The 20,520-nt window shown below is 41.7% G+C and overlaps 1 protein-coding gene across 4 annotated transcripts in view; it reads right to left on the bottom strand.

The window, feature by feature from the left end:
• Nucleotides 1–223: 223 nt before the first annotated feature.
• Nucleotides 224–20,520, bottom strand: part of emilin3b (elastin microfibril interfacer 3b) — a 49,438-nt gene continuing 29,141 nt past the window's right edge. For 2 of the 4 annotated variants that reach the window (XM_079675950.1, XM_079675951.1), the window contains exons 2-6: nucleotides 4,276–4,398; nucleotides 3,183–3,490; nucleotides 2,734–3,077; nucleotides 2,260–2,604; nucleotides 224–2,045 (exon numbers count right to left, since the gene is read on the bottom strand). In XM_079675950.1, the coding sequence (XP_079532076.1) occupies nucleotides 936–2,045; nucleotides 2,260–2,604; nucleotides 2,734–3,077; nucleotides 3,183–3,490; nucleotides 4,276–4,355 (2,187 nt within the window). In that variant the 5' untranslated portion in view covers nucleotides 4,356–4,398 and the 3' untranslated portion in view covers nucleotides 224–935. Of the gene's footprint in view, nucleotides 2,046–2,259; nucleotides 2,605–2,733; nucleotides 3,078–3,182; nucleotides 3,491–4,275; nucleotides 4,399–13,501; nucleotides 13,854–14,096; nucleotides 14,206–15,694; nucleotides 15,987–20,520 lie in introns of those variants that run through there. The other 2 variants (XM_079675949.1, XM_079675948.1) reach the window with 2 other exon arrangements.

Raw genomic sequence — 20,520 nt, 5'->3', positions numbered from 1 at the left:
ATTTGTCAGTTGATTATTTATAAATGGGTTTATATTATAGAGATAATATTGACCATTAATAAAAAGACATATGTGGAAAAATGTACAAATAAAATAAATTATAATTGTAACAATTCTTCTTACTGAGATAAAGTTGTCTTTTTATTTAAGTATAATTGGAAACACAATTTACAAAAAATCCCACTTTGCCTCACTGTGTCTTAAAAACACTGCCACCAAGAAGTGTTTTAAATTGTATTTATTGTAATCTTTACCATGCCATGTAATGTGTTGTCACTCTCCCCTAAAGGTGAGTTTTGGAATTTCCATGCAATTTGAAGCACTGCGGCATATACAAACACAACTGTCAAAGCAGAAATACATATCATTTTAAATGTGTAACAGGGAAGTTTACAAAAACGTAAATAGCACCAAATGGACATACAGTAGGAAAAAAAGACCAAACAAGTGTCCACACACAGGATGTCAAGTGGGCTTGTCAGTAGAAACCCATAGCAGCGTATTAGTCCCATTTCATCCACTTTGTTTGACCATTACTCTAATACCAACAGTTTGACATTAGAACAATGCAGTCACTTTATATAAGTTAAAAAAGATAGAATGTAAAACAAAACAATCATGATTAGAGAAAAAATCAAATGCCCTATAGAATAAAATCTCAAGGGAACATATTGCCCAGCTATACAACCATAAGTGTGTCTTTGTATTGTGTGACTTCCTCTCCTCACTTCATTTAACTAAACACCCAGAACCTCGGGAGGGGAAGGGGGAACTTTTGGGAAAGGATTTCCCCCGGTTCAGTTCATTTGCATCTGTGCAGATGGGATTTAAAAGAAAGAGGAGAGAAACAGAGGAAGTCACTCGATCGCACACAAGTCTCTTTTTGAAAATATTCTGTAGCTCAGATGCTACTGGTCTCCTTTTTGGTTGGCTGCCTACTTTTGGCAGTCTTTGACCTCCCCTTTCAATTCCGCTAGCTGTTCTGAATGGGCGGCCAGGGTGCCATTCACTTCGGACAGATAGGAGTCTGAGTGTGTCTCGAGCTCTGCCCTGATCCTCTCCAGGTGCTCTGCCAGCTCACTCAGGCTGCTGCACTGCCCCTCCACCTGGCTCACCCTGCTGTCAACGTCCTTTACCTCCTTCTGCACTTCTATGGCTGTGCTCCGGCAGCCCTGCAGCTCCCCAGACAGCCGTGTCTTTAGGGAAACCAACTCTCCCTTCAGCTGGGCCAACCTCCTCTCCCCGGACCCCAGGAGTGAGGCTTGGTGGCCCACCAGCCTGGTGATTCCTTGCACCTGATTGACTATCTGGTGCTCTCTCTGCTCCCAGGAGGCGTTCGCGCTGCCCACTTCACTTGCAATGAATCTGATAGAGTCCTTCAGGCCCTTCAGAGTGCGGTTCACAGAGTTGATGTTGACCTTCAGCAGGGTGATCTCTCCATGGACGTTGCCCTCTGATTCCGCCTGTGCGATGTGGAAGAACATTTTCTGCAGGGTTCTGTTAAGGCGGTCTAGCTGGTTGGAATGTGTATCAAGGCGGTCAGTCATCTTCTTCTCCATCCCTTCACACGCCTCCTCTACTTCAGTGACACTGACACCCCCTGCTGGCTGGTTGGAGGGCGCGCAAGAGGAGGTGCAGAGAAGCTCCAGATCTATTAATTGTTTCTGAATGCCATCCAGGTCTCCTTCCACTCTCCTCCTCACAGACTCGATCTCCGTCTCCAGTGCTGGGACCACCTGACCCTCCAGGAGGGCCGGAGCAGTGGCGTTACTCAGCTCCTCCACGGCTACAAACACTCTCTCCTCCAGGGTCTTCAGCTTGTCCTCCAATATGCTCTTGAAGCCGTCCAGACCACCGGGCAGCCCACCATCAAATCCACCCTCTGTAGAATTAAGGCGTACCTCTATGTCCAGCAGACGGGTCTCGATCAGTGTCTCCACGTGAATGCTCTGATCAGTGAGAGCAGTCTGGAGCTGTCTCTGAGATTCTGTCAAACCTTTCACAGACTCCTCCAGCAGCAGCACACGCTGGGACAAACTGTTTACCTGCAAAAACAATCATTTATGAGTTCATTAACAAACCAATACAATTTAAATTAGACCTGACAGATAAAATGTCACTTCTCTGTAGAGACGATTGAAAAATGGTAAGAAATCAATCAAGCATTCTGGCAAAAAAAATGGATCTATACCAAAAACTAACAAGTATATATTTATGGACTATTTACTTGACGAATTGGTGATCACATCAATGTCATACCTGTCCACAGCAGCTCTCAGTGAGAGTGAGGCCCTGGATCTGAGCCTGCAAAGTGCCCAACTCCTCCCTGATCCCGGTCTCTCGTCCATCTAGAGACTGCTGCATCTGCTCCTGGCCGTCCATGTGCTCCCTATGGCACTGGTTCTTCACCGCCCCAATCCTCTCGTCACAGTGGGTCTCCAGGCTGGTCAGACGGCGCTCAAATCCATCAAGGATCTCAGCTCGTACGCCAGCCAGCTTGGCATCCAGGATCTGTTCCACATTAAAAGAGGAGCCAGAGATAGGCCTCCCTCCAGCTCCGCCTAACAGCCTCTTCAACTGGCCATCATGACCCAGGACCATCCCCTAAGGAGAAACAGGTGAGAAGGGAAGAAAAGTTGGATTTAATAAAGGAGGGCGAAGGTGAACTGAGACCTGAACCATCTGTAGAGATCTGTGTCCATCATCTTTGGACATACAGAATGGTACCAGTACCTGAATCTCCTCTAAAATGTGAGTTTTGGCTCGCAGCTCATCCTTCACTTCCGTAACCCTCCCTGCCAAGTCTCCAAATCCATTGAAGCTTTCTCCTTCAAGTCCATCAGGAGTCCCATCTGGGAACACCCCGAATCCCACTGTAGAGTCAGGCAGCCGGGGAGCGTTTGGTAGCAGGGACAGCAACACTTTGTTTGTATCTTCCCGGAGAGATGTGCGCAGGCGCTCCTCGAGGCCGACCACCACCCCGTTGAGAGTGTCCAGACCCTGTGTGAGGCGCCGCAGATCCTGCTCCATTCGGTCCAAACGTTCACCAGTCACTCCTGAAATCCCAAATCTGTTTCCTGTATTTCCAGGGATAAAACAAAAAGGACAATGGAGGATTTTCTTTTTAAATAAAGAAAAAAACGATGTACCTCAGGCTTTACAATACATTGTTATGTCCTCACCATAGTTTGGTCTTCCATTACCAGTAGGAAGGTGTCCTGAGGGTATTGGTCTGAGGTCAGGCACAGCGGGGAAGGGTCTACCAGGCTCCAGCTGGCCTCCTCCAGGCCTGTGGTCCACAGGGGGTCTAGGGCCGTGGGGGAAGCCTTTCGTTCCTGGCCGGTGGGGTAAACCCCCACCCATGACGTCAGGCAACGACGTGGGTCCATCATAGCAGTTTTCTCCTGAGTAGCCGGGACAACATCTCCACTCCAGCTCGCTCACAGTTTTATAACCCACCTTGTACGTTGGCTTGTAGAATGTCCTGTACCTGAAGGGGACAGAACAAAAACATGTGAACAATGAGGAATGATATCAGAAGTGAAGCATTTGTTTTTCCTAATTAGGATCACAGAGCCAGGTCAGAGGGTGTGAGGTGCAGATCAGAGATAAAGGGATGAAGGTTGTTCTTTATGGGATCAAATACAGATTAGAGGGAGATTAGGAGATTACGTCCAAATCATTTAAATGATGCGGCATCAGAGGATTGAAGCAACTTTCTCTCTCGCTCACACACACACACACCAACATCCACACTTTTTTCAAAGGGAAAAGCCCCACTTTCATTTCCTGTGTATTGGATATTTTAATTCACATCTAGAAAGCTTAATGAGTATGTCTACATGGATGGACCCACACACATGCAGAAACACACTCGTAAATCTGCAGTAGATAAAGTTAAAGTCTAGTTAAAGTATTATTCCAGACCTCGTTTTGTAGGACCGTACATACATTTTACTATTATATAAGTATTTAGCCCCTATTGGCATGGTAAAATAACTCTTAATAACACAGATGTTCAAGCAGCTGAAGATCTGCAGTCATACTGACATCACATGATACGAACACTAGAGGGCAGCATTGATATAGATTATATTCACCAATGAGTCCACATGCTGCAGTTTCTCTTGAAGTAATTACAGCACATGTTTTACTTCACAACGAAGCTCCTTAGGACTTAAGCTTAACATATATTATATAAGGCTAATGTTATCGGGTACAACATTAGCCGTTTCCTGTATTGCATTTTGTGATACATATTTTTGGAAAACCTACATGACAACAGAGCACTTCTGAACCCAGATGCACTTGGTGGTGTACTCGGCCTTCACGTAGGTGGACACTCCATCCTGCATGATGCATGTGATGTTCTTCTGGACCACGAAGGCACAGTGGTTTCTGTGGACACAGTAGAGTGACATCATGATTAGTTTCAGCACTGACATATCAACTGGCAATACCCCTCTCTCTCATATAAAAGATGAAAAGGGACTTTTTCGGCTCCATACCTGTCAAATGATGTGTATTAATGCTAGTAGCCTTTGCTGAAAAAGTTAGAGACTGTTTTATTGCTTATCATTTACACTTTTGACATAAGAATATGTAATTTCTTCTTTCAAAAATGTCTCACTTTAAGCAAAGAAGTATTTGTTTAAATAACTTTGTCCTATTTAGTAATATGTCCCTACAAAGCACTGCTGCTACTCCCCCTCCAGCTGGGTGATGAGATTATTCCTTACTGACAAATATGTCATTCAGATATGAGGCCTCTCTTTTCATCACCACCCTAGTGTTTCATAAACACAACTTGTCTATCTTATGTAACATTTTAATAATATCAATTTCAAATTGCCTTTTTTAGGGGTTAATTATAACCAGAAATTACAAGCTGGAGTAGTTTTCAAAGAAGAGCTTCATAAATGTAAGTGATCTTCCACTGTTTTATTTAAAAAGTCTCATATTTATGGATCCCTTTGGCATTAAACAGCGTGATGAAAGACGATTTTTTGCTGAGCTTTGCCTGAATGCTTCTTATGTCTCCTTTTAGTTAAAAATGGTGATTTAGCAATTCAAAACACATTTATTATTGACATATTTAGTTATTTGAGCCAACATCATGGAATATCATCCAGACTGTTTTCATCCCCAGGAGTTCTCAGATATGTCCATTATCCAACAAATAATAACTTCACAATAACTGAGTAGTTATTGCATCATGCTGGATCTGGACCTTCTCTCTTCTTCTCCTTCTTCATTGCCAGTGCAGCTATAGCAACTGCTAAATGTTCCCCTGGCCGCTGCGCAACACAGGAAACGATGATCTGCACTCTTTAGACTCGCATGTGAAGCATTTCTTACATTCAGAGGGGAACGTTTAGCAACACATGCAGTACTTTACGTTTGCTCCACAGCTGTTTTGGGACGAATAGAGGTTTTTGGAGGAGCAGGGAGGGGGACGGGGGCTGAGGAGCTTCTGCATGCCAAGTTAACAGGTTCAGAGGGCTTACAGGCGGCCTGTCAGAAACTGTGAGAAACCGCGGCACTGCTGCTGCTTTATACAAATCATTGACTGTGTTGACAGCATTTGTGTGTGTCTGTGTGTGTGTCACACTCTCTGCGTGTTGACATATGTTAATAGCGGTGGAAGGAAAAGGGCAGGAGTCAAAATGACAGAGCTCCTTTGATACCAGCCTGACAACCTGCTGCCAGGTCATGGGTTGTTAAGGAAGTGGCAGTTATGACCTAAACTGATGTGGTATGACGGGAGCTCTTAAACAACTTTAAACCCACACAGACAATTTACTGGCTGCTGCAGTTTAGCTAAAGACACAAGGTTAGAACGTTCTTTTATGTATCAGGTGGTGCTTAGGTAAATGAAATGAAGGTCGTAAGTCCAACACTGTATCATCATTGCAGGCACAATTTCCCTCTCACTAAAACTCATAACAAACTCACGTGGTATTTCCCCGCCCAGTCGTGTATTGCCGCTGTTACAATGCTGCAAACAATTTGCTTTCATTCTTTTATGTTGCACAACCCCAACTGCAGGCTCTTTTCTTTACGACCCCTGGAGGTGGGTCAACACTGATCACTCCCTCTGCTCTCATTTGCTGCTACACAGAGCCTTTGTGCCAAAATAAATGTCATAATTCATTTCTAACATATGAAAAATACATGTAGACAATCACATTTAGGTGGTGACAGTAAAAGGGATTCCTGGATTAAGAACATTTGATGACACTTCATTCAGAGAAGTTTAAACACAAGTAGCTTAAAAAGCTCTGAGTTTTATATTGTAAAATTGTAATATTATCTAAAATAAATGGCTTCCTCCTCATAAATGACAGATTTATTGAATCCGACACAAATCTTTATGACTTTGTTTTTGTGAATGTGAGAATTAGAAAAACTTTTACAAGCATACAAGGACTTATGACCGTTGATGGAGAGCAGTACACACATTTGTCTGTGTATTCAATACAGTAAGTATGGGACCCCTTCTCCGTTATAGGCCGAGCAAATCAGTGGAGTGAAAAGTGGGGGGGGGGGGGGTGGACAATGGCTTTCAAACTACTTACAATGCCCGAATAGTTCAGGAATCCAGATGTTCATGGGTTGAAAAAAGACTTTCTCCTAGTGTCTGTTTCTGCCTTTCTCTCCCCAGTCTGCTCTTTGCCGGTTTTAACAGATCTGTCAATGTCATTTAGGTAAAACAGTGATATTTTATCCTCAGTGTCTTGCAGACAGAGGGGTTCTGGCATTTGTGGGAATCAAAGTCAAGCGCTGAGATAAATCCTGTCCCTCTGCACCGCAGTGTCGACCAGTGCAACTGAAGGTCATTACTTGTGCTGTGTAAAAACTAATCTTTATTGGATGAAAGTTGAGGTTCCAATTGAGAGATCGTGATAGTGTATGTCAGCTGCACCGACACTGATATCTTCTAACACATGTGCGCCTATAATACACACCGCATGGCCCTTTTATCTCATATCCACAGGGAACACACAGCTTTTCAGGATAAGGATTACATGAGCTTTATCGAGAGAAATACGAACCATAATGAGCAAGTGGTCATATGTGAGAAGAGACAGGCCGTCTGAAATGTTGCCAGGTAGGTGAGACATTTGTTTTGTCTGCTAATGCATGTCTGGATGATCTCCAGTCTGCAGATGACAGCACTAATCGGGACACTTTGAGGATAAAGGGATGAGAAGTTCTCATCTATTGTGATCCGAGGATTATGGAAAGGAACGAGAAAAAGGAGCCTCCTCTGGTCTATTTTCACACCTCATCTCTCAGCCAGTGGCACAGAGATACTGGTTCAAAGCGTATAAATACTTTCCAATGTTTAGCACTCAATAGTGACAGATGGGAGCGGTTGACCGCACAAGATAACCCAGTAAGTGCTAGACCGTAAAAGCTGCGTAGTTTGAAACAACATAATTTACGACTAAAATAACATTGGGCAACATACCATACCATACCATACCCATGCAAAAGATAATTAGCATCAACAGTTTTAATAAAAACACAACATACATCTGCAGGTTTTACATTTTTTAAGGCATCATGGTTAGAGCTCAATCTGATTTATGGGTCAGGGACAAATTAGTGTTCAAACATGATTTAAAGATGTCAACTGAGGGCAGGTGAACTTTTCCTTGGCTTTAGGGCAGAAACAGCTTGTTTCAGCAGAAAGGCGTTATGAGCCTTAAAATGTAACGTTGCCCCAAGGACAGACAAAAGCATCTGGACGGAGGACCAGAGCTAGAAAAATAATAGTGTAAAGTGAGAGGTAAAGAAAGACACCAACATATGTTTGTAAATCCTTACAGTTTATACAATGCCAGATAAAACCGGCAAAGAGCAGTGATGCTTTGAGCTAAATGCTAATGCCAGCATGCTAAAATCCTCACAATGACATTGTTAAAAAAGCTGATGGTATAATGTCATGTTTTACATGTTCATCGCCTCAGTGTGTAAGCAGGCTAACAAATGGCGCTTAACACCAGCTAACAGTTTGTAGTAGCAGTTGATTAGAATGCTTATCTTGACTGGATTTACCCACCTCATGTAATGCATCTAATGTGGTTACATTCCACTCGTCTTGTATGCAGTTTAAGACTGAATTATGCCTTGAAGAATATTGAGCCAGGTCTGATTCAAGCGTTACTTATTGCCTATTTGACTATTTCACTGTACATATTCAAAAAATGCTCATTGGTTTCTTTTGTATGATCTAAAACTACAGTAAATGGTATTTCAGAGATTTCTGATAATATGAACATATTTCTAACCATTTTTTCTTATACATAATTTTTTTTCTTGTATGTGTGTCAAGGGAAACAAGTAGAATTCCACAGAAAACATCAAGAAAAACACCCAAACTCGAAGGAAAACAAGTCTCCAGTTGATCCACACCCTCACTGAACCACCCAACCCCAATTGACTCTACATACCTTCAAATTCATCTGTGTATTAAACTCTCTTTTTCTCCTCTCACCTTTATCTGACATACGTCTCTTTCTCTCCAATATATACCAAAAGCCATCCTTACTGTTTCTCTTGCCCCACTCCTAATACACTTCCCCATTTTAACACCACAATATTGTCTTTTTTCTGTCATTAGAGCGTGTCATTTTTTGACTGCAAGTCTGGTCCCACTGTAAATATTTCCAGTATAGCATTACAGTTCTTAAATCGTTTCAGATCCTCCCATGGGAAAAGCAGAATTCCCATCTCAGTTTCTCATGGGGAGCCTTTTGGTAAATATTATTGCTGCTAGACCTCCACCCGCTGCTGGGCCCAAAACAACTCACCTTTCTATCCCCCTTTTTTTCTCAAAACCTCCCTCTACATTTTTTCTGAAAAATCTGCAAAGTGCAGGTTATCTCTGTTTACTTTTATAAGCATACCAGTCCCGCTCCTTTCTCTGTTTCTAATATGTCTGCCTTTTTCTTTTTTACTTTCTTAAGTTTTTTCAAGAAGCCCCTCTGTGTTGCCTCATGATCCTGAAATCCCCGGCTTTCTAAAGTTGCCGCTTTTCTCTCGTTGCTTTGACGCTTTGGTACTAAAGTGCTCACCTTCCTTACAACTGACCGTTCTTTCACATGCAGGGTTCCTGACTGTTTGAACCCAGGCCACCGCTTATCACTCGGACAGATTTATGACTGGAGAAGGCCAGATAGAAAACCATGCAAACTTTAATAGCACCTTTAACAACCGTGTCTATAGGCTAACCGCTCTTCTCCAGGGCCCATCTCTTTCCATATACCCTTTTAATGAAACCTATTTCTAGCCAACTGGCAGGAGTTGAAGGCCCCATGGTGCAGGGTTGATTGACGTTGCTCTTGTGGCTACTGATTAAGGTTAAAGGAAAGACGTGATACTCCCAGCTGTAGAACCAATGGGATCACTCTGACATGCAAAGAAAGAGTCAGCTCCAATGCCAGCTCTAGTTATTATAGCCTTAAGGCAGACCATTACTTTCACATGTGCTTGCTTTTGGCAATCTGCCTCTAATTCTCACTACAGCTATGAAACCATCCAAATATGTTTACAACTTGTAGCTGTTAGTTTCTATTCATTATAGATCATTTTGCGCTTGCTTTAATGGACAGTCCTATACTTTTTAATGTTGTTTTGTTCTGTTTCTCTCTTGGAGTACTTTAAGAGGCTCAAACACCGGTAGTGAAAAAACACAACTTATCCTCAGGCATTTCCCAAAGCACATAATCTTCTTTGTGTAAGAATAGCGCACAGTGTTCTTGAAATAATAGGGTTTTTAAAAAGGAATTGTAAGGTTCATTGCACTGAATGTGTCTGGGAATTAATCAAAAGCAATGTGTTACACAGAGCTGCTGTACAAAGCAAAAAGGACATGTTTTCGGACTGATAGGACCCATTTATTATTCAAAGAGAGCTAAAAAACCTCATTTAAAATGTTTAAACTTTGTTCATTTAACACCGTTTTGCTAGACCTTGTCGGGTTAAACGTTAGGACTTGACTAAGTGGCCAAGGGGCCGTGCTTCTACTTCAATCTACAGATGTCTGAGCTCCTTAAGCTAGTTCTAAGGGTGAGCCCAGCCACCACAAGGAAGACAACTCATTCTGTTGGTTAAAACTCAAAGCTCATGGCCACAGATGGGGGTTGGATTGTAGATCGACAGCTTTGCCACACGGCTCAGCTCTTCCTTCACCACAATGGTCTGGTACAGTGCCTGAATTTAAGCTGCCAAATCCAACTTTTGATCTTTTCACACATGTGAAGGAATTGTGAGAAATTGCTCCCGTTTGCTTTCTTGCAGAGAATGTGACAAGAAGATCAATACGACTCCTGTTTGGTAGCTGAAGATTAAGCTTAAACCAGAAGGTTTCCGAATCAACCAGGACTACAATCTTAAGGATTGCCACTTAATTATAAAGATTCTAAGGAGGAGACATCTAGCCTGACTCTCTCCAAAGGCAAGCAAGGTTGCCAACCCTTTTAAAGCTCAAACATGATTGCTTTTTTCTCATTCTTTACTAAAGATTAATTAACTAAATGTCAAGCTATTCTTTTCTATCGTTTAAATAGGAATGTGTCTACATTTCGATGGGCAATGTGGAGATAGGCAACAGATTTTGGTCCATCTATGACATCATATGATCATAATTATATTAAAACATGTTAACGTTGATATTGAATCATCACAGTTATAAGGAAAATGTAATATTGTGAATGCATTAGCCTAGTAGATGGTGAACTGGAATTTCACTTTCAATTTCAACATCTGAGCAGAGGTCAGTGAAAGCCAGTCAGATGCATGTTGGTGATGAGCTCTGTAGTTCACTGCCCAGCCTCTGTGACCCTTAGCAGGAGATTGGCTCCAGTCTTGTCCTCCACTGGACACTCAACACAAACTTACAACAGCAACCCACAACCTCTAACCTCTGCCAACTCACTGACCTTTACCCCCTTGATCTCTGTCCAATTAATCATCAAAAAGCCCTGGGATATCTCTCTAATCTGATCAGTGAAGGCATGTGGCATCTGCTGGGATCCTAATTGATTTATACTAATGTCCCAGTGATGACTGTTTGGCTCTTGGATTATGTTTCACCTGTTGTTTTGATATGTTCTGTTATAGTGGTAGTTACATGGTAACATGGTGAGACATATTATATGTGATATTATACACAATTTTAGTTAGCTTGTTTGCTTTATTATTATTAAAACTATGCAAGGAATTTGATACATAGAATAACAAATAGACGTAGATCTGTTTTTTGGACTTGCCAAACCTAACCAGTTAATAATAATAAAACCAGAGATATATTTATTTGCTGTTGGAAAATAATGGTATATAATGTAAAAAACATGAGCATCATGAAACTTTACAACCTTGCCAAAGCCTGGGAAGAATATTACAATCTGGAAAATCTGAGCTAAGCCTGGACAGTTTTAGCCATAGCCCGTGTAGGCTTATTGCAATAAAGCTGTGACAGGTACAGTATTGTAACTTTCTAAAATGTCACAGTCGGTGACTACAGGGCCGTATATCTTTATCAATAAAGCAACGGTTGCACTGAGTAAAAGGAAAGAGTGTGAAATCAAATAACTCGCTCTGCTGCCATAACATAGATAATTCAACAGAAAGTAAAAAAGGCTCCAACAGCTGAGAATTGTTTTAGTACCTCACTAAAAGACAGAAGTGTTTTGTCCTTGTGACTGCAGTCGGTAAGACACAAGAGTTTGTATTTACAAGCTGTAAAAGCATACCAGTGTAATCCTTCACAAAAATACACACAAACAAACTTTCCACGTTACATACATGGACACACACTTAACACACAGACACACACACACCCTTGTCAGAGCACACATGTGTTATTTTTAAGTGTCTATTTCCAGTGGCCAGTCCAGGACAAAAACAGCTTTGCTCGTATATCTGTGGTGGTGGTCTGACACTGACCCGTCCCCGGGGCCCATTGTGTCCAAGGTGGGTCAGCAACTCCTGTATAAACACTATAGTTGGAGCCAGACACATGTGGGGAAATATGACCAGCTACCAGCAAATACTGACCATTTGCAAAGACTGGTCAGCTACTTTAAAATAGAACAATCTAAAACAACAATTAATCTATTGGTCTATCAATCATTCTTGGGCTTCAGGCTTGGAAATTTATTTGGCATTAATTGGCATGCTTGAATATAAATAGACTTCTCTGGTGTCATTGTAAAAAAAGAACTGGATGCTACTGCCATAAGCCACCAGCATGCAGTTCTTCCACAAGACATGAACAGCAAAGTGTTAAATATTAAATATAAGGAATAATAAGATGTATTGCATACAGTAGAGGCAATAAGAGAAGAAGTGAATTTTTGCAATTGTAACCATATGATGACACGATAACTAGAAATGAAGGTAAGGAGATAGATAAGAGTTATTTTGTTAGGCTAAAGACCAAAAATGGGTGTTGCATTCGGGGTGAGGGATGCTGTTTTTGGTGAGGTGTGTGCACATAGCAGACGGAGCAGGGCTGGGCGATCAGCAGTGTTCAGTGGCAGTTTGAGTGAAGCAGCAGGTAGCTGGGGAGCTGTCCAAAGACATAACAGCTCTCGGGGGAAGCCAAGCAAAAGAGACGGGAAAGGGAGGACCGAGTGAAAGAGCCCCACAGTCCAAAAATCTGCCATCCAGGCAAAATATATCCACAAGACTCCGTTTCATCTCACAGCTTCATGGCTTTAAAGTGCATCATGCGTTGCTTAGGATTGGTTTTCCCCACTGCTCATGTAGTTTGACTGTTCTGACGATATGATTCTAATGTTTTGACATGCATCACAGATCACTGAATAAAAACTGAAAATATCCTTTTACCTCTACTTGCTGATTTTGGAAGAGTTTGACAGAAGAAAGAAGAAAATTAAAGAAAGAAATGAATAGATAAAAATCAAGCTTTCAACAGTAATCTCAATGCGCTCTGTTGAGACTGTGTCAAGTATTGATTGGAGATAAGAGGTGCCACTCCCCTCTGTCAGCGGGTGTCCAGCTGCACTGTAAGACTTGTCTCTTTATGAACCCCTTTTTCCAACCACACTGATACATACAGAAATGGCTGAATTAGTGATCAATCAATCAATCAACTCATCACCCCCTTCACTAAATCATAAAGGCAATAAAGACGCTCTGTTTTCATAATGCAGCATGTATTTGTTTCTCTATATTGTTAATCACAGATGGTTTTAGGTGTGAACCACAGAAAAGGGCGGGTGGTGAGTAAGGGAGAAACAGAGAGTCAATTCAGGGATCTGTTACCAAGACGATGCCCTAACTAAAACCATATTTCTGCATACTCGCTGGTGATATGTGCTTCTCAGGGGGAATACAGTATGAGGTGGGTCCTGCTTGAAGCACTCTAGCTACTTGGAATGCCTGTTTGAATTCAATACCCTGCGGTGTGGGAAGGGAAATAAAACCTGCACTTGCGCCTCTGACATGTCCAAAAAGGAGCACTTACTTGTGACGGGTCATGGGCTTGTTTGGGGAATGGTGAGGGTTGAGTCCAGCCTTGTACAGGTTGAATCTGTTCCCATAGAAAGGACTGACATGGCCTCCATAGAAAGTTCCTTTACTGTCCGCCACAGATAGCCACACTCCTAAGAGAAAGAGCTTTGCAACCAGATGACACAACTTGGTCCTCATTGTTTTCTCCATGTTTCTTCTTTGAGACTTTTAAAAAGCACAACTTGTCCCACAGTCTTGAACTGGCTGTTGAGGAAAAAGTTGTAAAAAGTGATAGTTGTAGCTTCCTCAGAGTGTTGGGTAGAAGTTCCCCGGCTCACGTGCAGTGTTGTCTTTCTCAGCGGGCCCTGAAGGAGACATGAAGCCCAAACAGCTGTAGCATCAGCAGCATCTCACGCCGCACGCCTTCACTTCACACACTAACCACAGTCTGAGCACATCGGACAGAGCAGAGGGAAAACTAGTGAGGCTGAAGAGGGAGGGGGGCAAGGAAGACAACACAAAGGTGTGCTGGAGGAGGGGTAAAGAGAAAGAGGAGAGCAGGACAGAGGAAAGGAGGAGGGAAGAGAGTGTCAGCTCCATATACATACACATGCAACTGGAGGGACCTGCTGACTAGGCTGGAGCCTCCGAGTCCTCTGCACTCTGCAGGAGAGAGGCTGTGTGCAAGCAGCAGCGCTCTCTGCCTCTGAAGGGGCCGGCAGACAGCCTCTATTTGCATATCCCACCCCAACCTCGCTGCTCTGCACAAGAGGGGTACTGACAGCTAATATGAGTTGGTGGCTCTCCCTTTTATTGTTTCTTCAGAGGTGGGAAGTAGTGGAGTACAAATACTTTGTTACTTAAAGGTCACCTATTATGCAAAATGCATGTTTTTCTTTTATACACAAACATGTGTCCCCTCTGTGTAAAGAGTTCCGAAAGTTTCTCATGGGGCTTTCCCGAACCTATGTCGAGAGCTGGAGTTAAATGAAATCTCAGATTTGCCTTCTTAATAGTTTGTTTGGGTCCCTCACTTCCGTTTCACTTCTCATGCACTGATTCACTAGCTGAACAGCCAATCAGAGTGATTTCTTTGACATGTCGAAATGTCGAAATGTCGAATCGGCGGCGGAAGGTGTCGGCACGGCCGAAAAGACACGACGGTGCAGTACACACCAATCTGAGTAATAATAACCGATAATCGGCTCGGTGTGTAAGAGGCTTAACCATTAGCCAATCACCAACCAAGGTAACACCCGCCCACCTTATCACCTGAATCTCCTCATAGAGCACCTTTGTGTTTTTTTCTACCAAATATCTCTCAGAGGGGCTTGGGGAGGGGCTCCTTATTTTCATCTAAAGTAACAGACAGAGAATCAGCACTTTTGGAACAGGGCTGAAACAGGGGGGATTATGGGATGCTACAATGAGTGATCTGTTAGATATTTCGAGGCAAACACTTCAGAGACATGTTTCATATATATCTGAGACCTATAATATATCGTTGAAAATGTGTATAATATGGGACCTTTAAGTACATTTTTCTGGTATCAGTACTACTTATTTTTCTGACGACTTTTTACTTCTTACATTTTTACACAAAAAGATGTACTTTCAAAACAGGCTGGTTACTTTAGTCTTAATCTGTGTTTGGTGGCATGATCATTATTATTTGGAGTCATTGCGTGCGTATTGATTTGAACACGATCCGTGTATCCATCATTTCCTGGTCTTCTCTAAAGAAGAGGGACCAATGAAAACTCATTTTGCCGTTGTTCAGCATCGAAGCAGTCATTAGCTAACAATGACATTATTGTTCTATTAATATAAATTGAGGTCCAGTTAATCAATAAAACAGTTGGTAGTTATGGGTCATTTTTACCTAAGTACATTTTGAAGCCCATATTTATTTACTTTTACTCGAGTAAAGAAGTTTAGTCAGTACTTCTACTTTCACCAGAGTATTTTTAAACACGAGTATCTGTACTTCTACTTGAGTAACGGTTGTGTGTACTTTTACCATCTCTGTATTTCTTACACACACTCACACAAACAACACTTGGTCTATTTCTTAATTCTGATTTAGCTCCATTTGCCATCACATCTCCCGCTCCGTACCCCTTTCTGTTCAATCTCCAACAATATACGTTTTTCTTTCTTCTTAATTCCTGATACATTTTATTCCTTTTCCCTCTCCTTTTCTTACTCTGGGAGTAGTTGGACATCAAAGTTCAGCCCCGGTGTGCAGTGCCATGCAGCCGGCTCAGACGCTGCAGATCCGGACACAATGGACCTCCTCCTTGCTCTCACCGCGGTCAGTCATTAAAAATCCTAGCCACAGCTTCAGTTGCGATCCACACCCCGACCCCCTGCTTATATCTTTCCCCATTTCCATGTTGTTCTTGAATTCATGCATAACTGCCTCCTGTGTCTTTCAGGAGGTTTTCCCTGGGAATAACTCAAATCAATTCAGTTTCCTAATTCAGTTTAATGAGAGCGTCAGTGGCTGATCAGTGTCTCAATTGAGGTTTATTGAGCCCTATAAAATGTCCCCAATCTTTTGTAGATGCTTTTTTTCTAAATTTTGAGATGCAATGTTCTTTTATCTGAAGAATTAAAAATCACAAAAGCAAACTATAGTTACAAAAGTGTTTACTTTCTTCCCTTTGTATAGATAGAACATCTTTTCTGATTATTGTGTCAATTTTGTATTGCATTAGTTACTTTCGTAATGATAGTAATGGATTGTTTGTTCATCCAATTGTGCATACCATAGAAAAATGAGAAAGAAAATAAAGAATCATAACAAAAATATTAAACTAGACTCCAACACACGCGAATGATTGATAGCTCTAACGTCTCATGGCAGTTTGAGCACTCTTGGGTCGGAAAAATATGACAACATTTCACAAAAAAACACAATGGTTTCTCTTAAAAGCCTCTTCAATCTTTCCTTTATAAATTCTGAAGACACCAAAACAGGCACCGGATCAATCACAATGTTATCTGGTCTAGTTCTCATAGTTCCTCATCACTAGGAGCATGATAGAAGGCCTGCTGAACCATGACTTCTCAGTGAGTGCGGTTGATTTTAAAATCCACCTTCAGTAGGAAGACCTGGAGGAAGAGGACAGAGTTTGAAGTGGCCTCTGCATTGTTTAGAAGATTTGTTCTTTCCTTCACACCTGTGTGCGGAGCCCACACCATTAACCCCATTGTATTTACTCTTCATTTACAAGTCAGTGTGAAAGAAAAACACACAGTTTCACAGTATGCAGAGCCACATCACACAGGTGGGAGAGTTTTTCCAAAATACGTATATTTCAGACTCAAGTGTGCTCTAAGATGATAGGAGTGTGTAGTTTGGTATATATTTTTAGACCCTTTCATCTTATTTCATTCATGGTATGCACTACTCTACAGTATGGACTCATTTAGCTTCCTTTTGTCTGCTTGTGCTGCAAAGATTTAAAGACATACAATGTGTAAAGCTGCTGAAGTGTTAAGCCTCCTGCTGAAGATTCACCCCATCGCACCAGAAACTGTCGCCTTGCAAAAGCAGGAAGACGGTGAAAAGGAAACTATTTCTAAATCTTTGTCTATTCTGGCAGACAGCTCAGAACTGAATACCATTTTTCACAGAAATGACTGGCACAATTTTAAGCAGATGTCGGCCCCAGCACACTGTCCAGATGTTAGAGAGCAATGAGATATATCTGTGATCCTATCACTGCAAGTGTGGGTCTATTTACAGCTTTAAAAACACATTTCATTGAATTCATGTTTGAATTAATTATCTGTGTATCAAAACAGTGGATCATGAGTCTGGTTTGCTCAATTTGTTCTGTTCCCAATTCCATTTCCTTGTGTTTCATGTATGATACATGGCTCATTCTGCCAATAATGCGTCTTTGGTGCTACATCTGTGAGTAGTTTCAGTATCCTTATCTGTTCCTGACTGAATCCAAAGTCTGAAATCTGAGATGAAATTCATGAAAAACATTTTTTAGTCTGTATCCTTCTGGGCATTGGCAAATATATTGCTTTTCACTGACTGCAGTGACTATGACCAAACATGTTATACTGCACTTTGTATAATTTCCTCATCGTTATATTGTTTTTGACTTGGATATTGTATAATGTTCCAAGTGACATACTACCCGTGTCCAGTTTTTCCCTTTAGCCCCTAGGAGCCATCTGTATGTGGAGTCTCTGCGCACGGTCCTGCAGTGAAGAGAGACAACGTTAATGAATCAACTTTGGAGAAACAGGACACCAATCAATTAGTTTCATTGCCCCTAACCTCTCCATGAACCATCTCCATATTTTGCTATCTGTCTTTTCCAGGATTTTTCCAGGACAGACTTTTATCAGATTAAGAGACAGGGGGCACAGACATAGTGAGGGAGAGAACGTTGATGGATTCCAGTTTATTGACATCAGCTCAGCAATGAGGATGATACTTGATCCTTCCTAACAGTAGTGACCTGAGAAGTGACCCAATCTGAAGACAAGGCAAGCAGCCATCATTTATTTTTCTAATGCTCAGGGTAAGACCAGGAGAATAAGTCAATTTATGTACAAAATGGAAGTGTCAATGATATGGGAAAGCCAGTGAGCGAGGCACTTCTGGTGCGGAAAAGATGCGAGAAAAAGAGGCAAAAAAGGAATTTACTAGCACACTTATTTAGGAACACTGAAAAATAAAGAAATTAACCTGCAATTAAACCACTTGTTTTAATGACTTGGTGTTTATGACCCTCCATCACTTTCACTATAAAATGCTCGTTAACGACACCAGCAGTTAAACAGGCCACCATCTACAGCAGCTCAGGATGGACAGTGATAAATGACCCACTCTCTCCACTTCCCGGGCTTTAAGGAGCCACTGGTGCTGTTTTAACCAGAGAGAGGAAGTATTCTGTTTTGGCATGGGGATGGTAAGATTTATATGGGGTGCACAGAAAGTCCACTATCACAAGCACAGATTAGACTTCAGATTAGACTTCAAAAAACATTTTCTCCATCAGATGTACTGTGAGTGATGAGACCTATACAAACTCACGATCACAAGATGTCTGTTCCTGTATGTATCCTTATGCTATTTACCCTGCTTTGAAGAGAAATACATCAAGTGGTCATTGTGGGTTGAGCTGTTACACACCCCCAAATAAGGGGGACAAACACAGGATTCTCACGAGGGTCAAAGGGGCCTTCCTGTGATGGAAACAGCTTCTTTTTTCACAATAGGACCAAGAGGATATGAACCCATAAATATGTAGGTTTGGAAATGGAATGGCCTTTCAAAATATACAACCGAACTCAACAACAGTCCATTCTTCCTCCTCTCTTTGCAACCACACAAGCCCCAAAGCACTTCTCCATGTCGTTGTCGCTCCATGTCAGGTATGCAAGAGTTTACCGACTGTCCAGGTCTGTTCAAACAAGATCCAAAGAAAACGAATGGGTCACAGAGACAGGGGGGGGGGGGGGGGGGGTGGGGAGTAGGGCATGTGTGAGACAAAGAGGCACCTCATTGAGTCTGTGGTGGCAGCAGCATCCTGGCTGTAAGAATGTGACAACTGTTGCTTCTGAAACAGAGTCCCAGTGTGAGCTGGAGAGGACCTGTACACTTCCTGGAGGTTTCATCTGAGAGAGACGAGAAAGCTTGAGGTTTTCTACTAATATCTGTGGCTCTTTGTTGGAAAAAGTGATCTTAAACTAACAGGGTAGCTACAATCCGGTCAATCAGTTCATGCTACAATCATGACCCGACTGTTTTTCTTCATAATTTAAAGTTTTGATCACATTTCTGCACCAACCATCCATGTCATCAGGCAAGAATGTCAATATTGGATAATTTTGCAGGACTTTGATAACACCTAATGGCAATTAAGATAACTAAGATTTGTTAAGATGTTTTATTGCTCACCAATAGAATAGCCTGCTACATGTCTGCTGCTTTAACATGTTAAGCACCAAGGTCCCCGCCGGCGGGGACCCTGTTTTTTTTTTTTTCAGGACACTGTGTCTCAGGGGATCTTAATATTTAAGAAACTATTAATGTGTTATACCAGATTAATGGAAATAATCTCAGCTAACTGACGATATAAACAATTTTTAACAAAACAAAAAACAAGTCTCATAAGAAGCATCTAAATGACCCCTTAGCGAAAAATGCTAACGGACATTGGCACAGAACTCAAGATAAAAGTACCCTTATTACTTATCGTAGCTGCACATACAAGATCTCCGATTAAAGCTGAGGTTCCACAGATTATTTAGGTATATAGTATCATCACTGAGTGATCCGAACTTGCGACAGGGGAAGCAAAGACAGACATCACAACACGTAACATCGTCTCACCGTAGCTGTTAATCTGATCAAAAGACGTGTTCAATGGCATTAAAACGAGAAAAAACGCGGCTGAATCGGTTAATCGATAGGTTGATAAAGTTCCTGGGCAATAATTGGAATTATTTATATTCCAGAGTTCCATTTTTATGTAAAAGTCGCAGAGCAAAAGTTAGCTGCTAATGGTAGCCACCAGAGTGGCTGCTGCTTCCGGTCTTGGCTATGTGGCAGTATAATACACACATATGACCAAATAAGGACTATGTGGGAGTTCCCCTCGATTCCATGGGCTCTGACGGATAGAAAGAGATGTCACATGTCAAAATCCAGCAGGGGGAGCCAGAGATATGAAAAATCCACCCAAATGGCCCCAGAAGAGGTTTTTTTTGCTAAATCTATCTAAAAATGTCAAATATCAATTGTTTTGCATCAATCTTGATACTGGGTACTTATTATATGTTGTACTTTGGATTCCTAAAGCTTTTAGTCTACTAACCCATCATCCAAGGTTAGTTTTCACCATAAGTACAAAATATGTTTTGGACGGACACTATAATTTACAGTTTTTTACCATGTTCAATCTGAATTTTCTTACATCTATATTGAATTTGACTTTTCTACATCCAACTGACAGGGTTATCATTACTTTGAGAAAAAAGATTATTAATGTAACCCTT

Source organism: Notothenia rossii (genome assembly GCF_949606895.1).
Source record: "Notothenia rossii genome assembly, chromosome: 4".
In the NCBI taxonomy this organism is placed as follows: Eukaryota; Metazoa; Chordata; class Actinopteri; order Perciformes; family Nototheniidae; genus Notothenia; species Notothenia rossii.
This window is presented reverse-complemented; position numbering and strand designations above follow the sequence as displayed.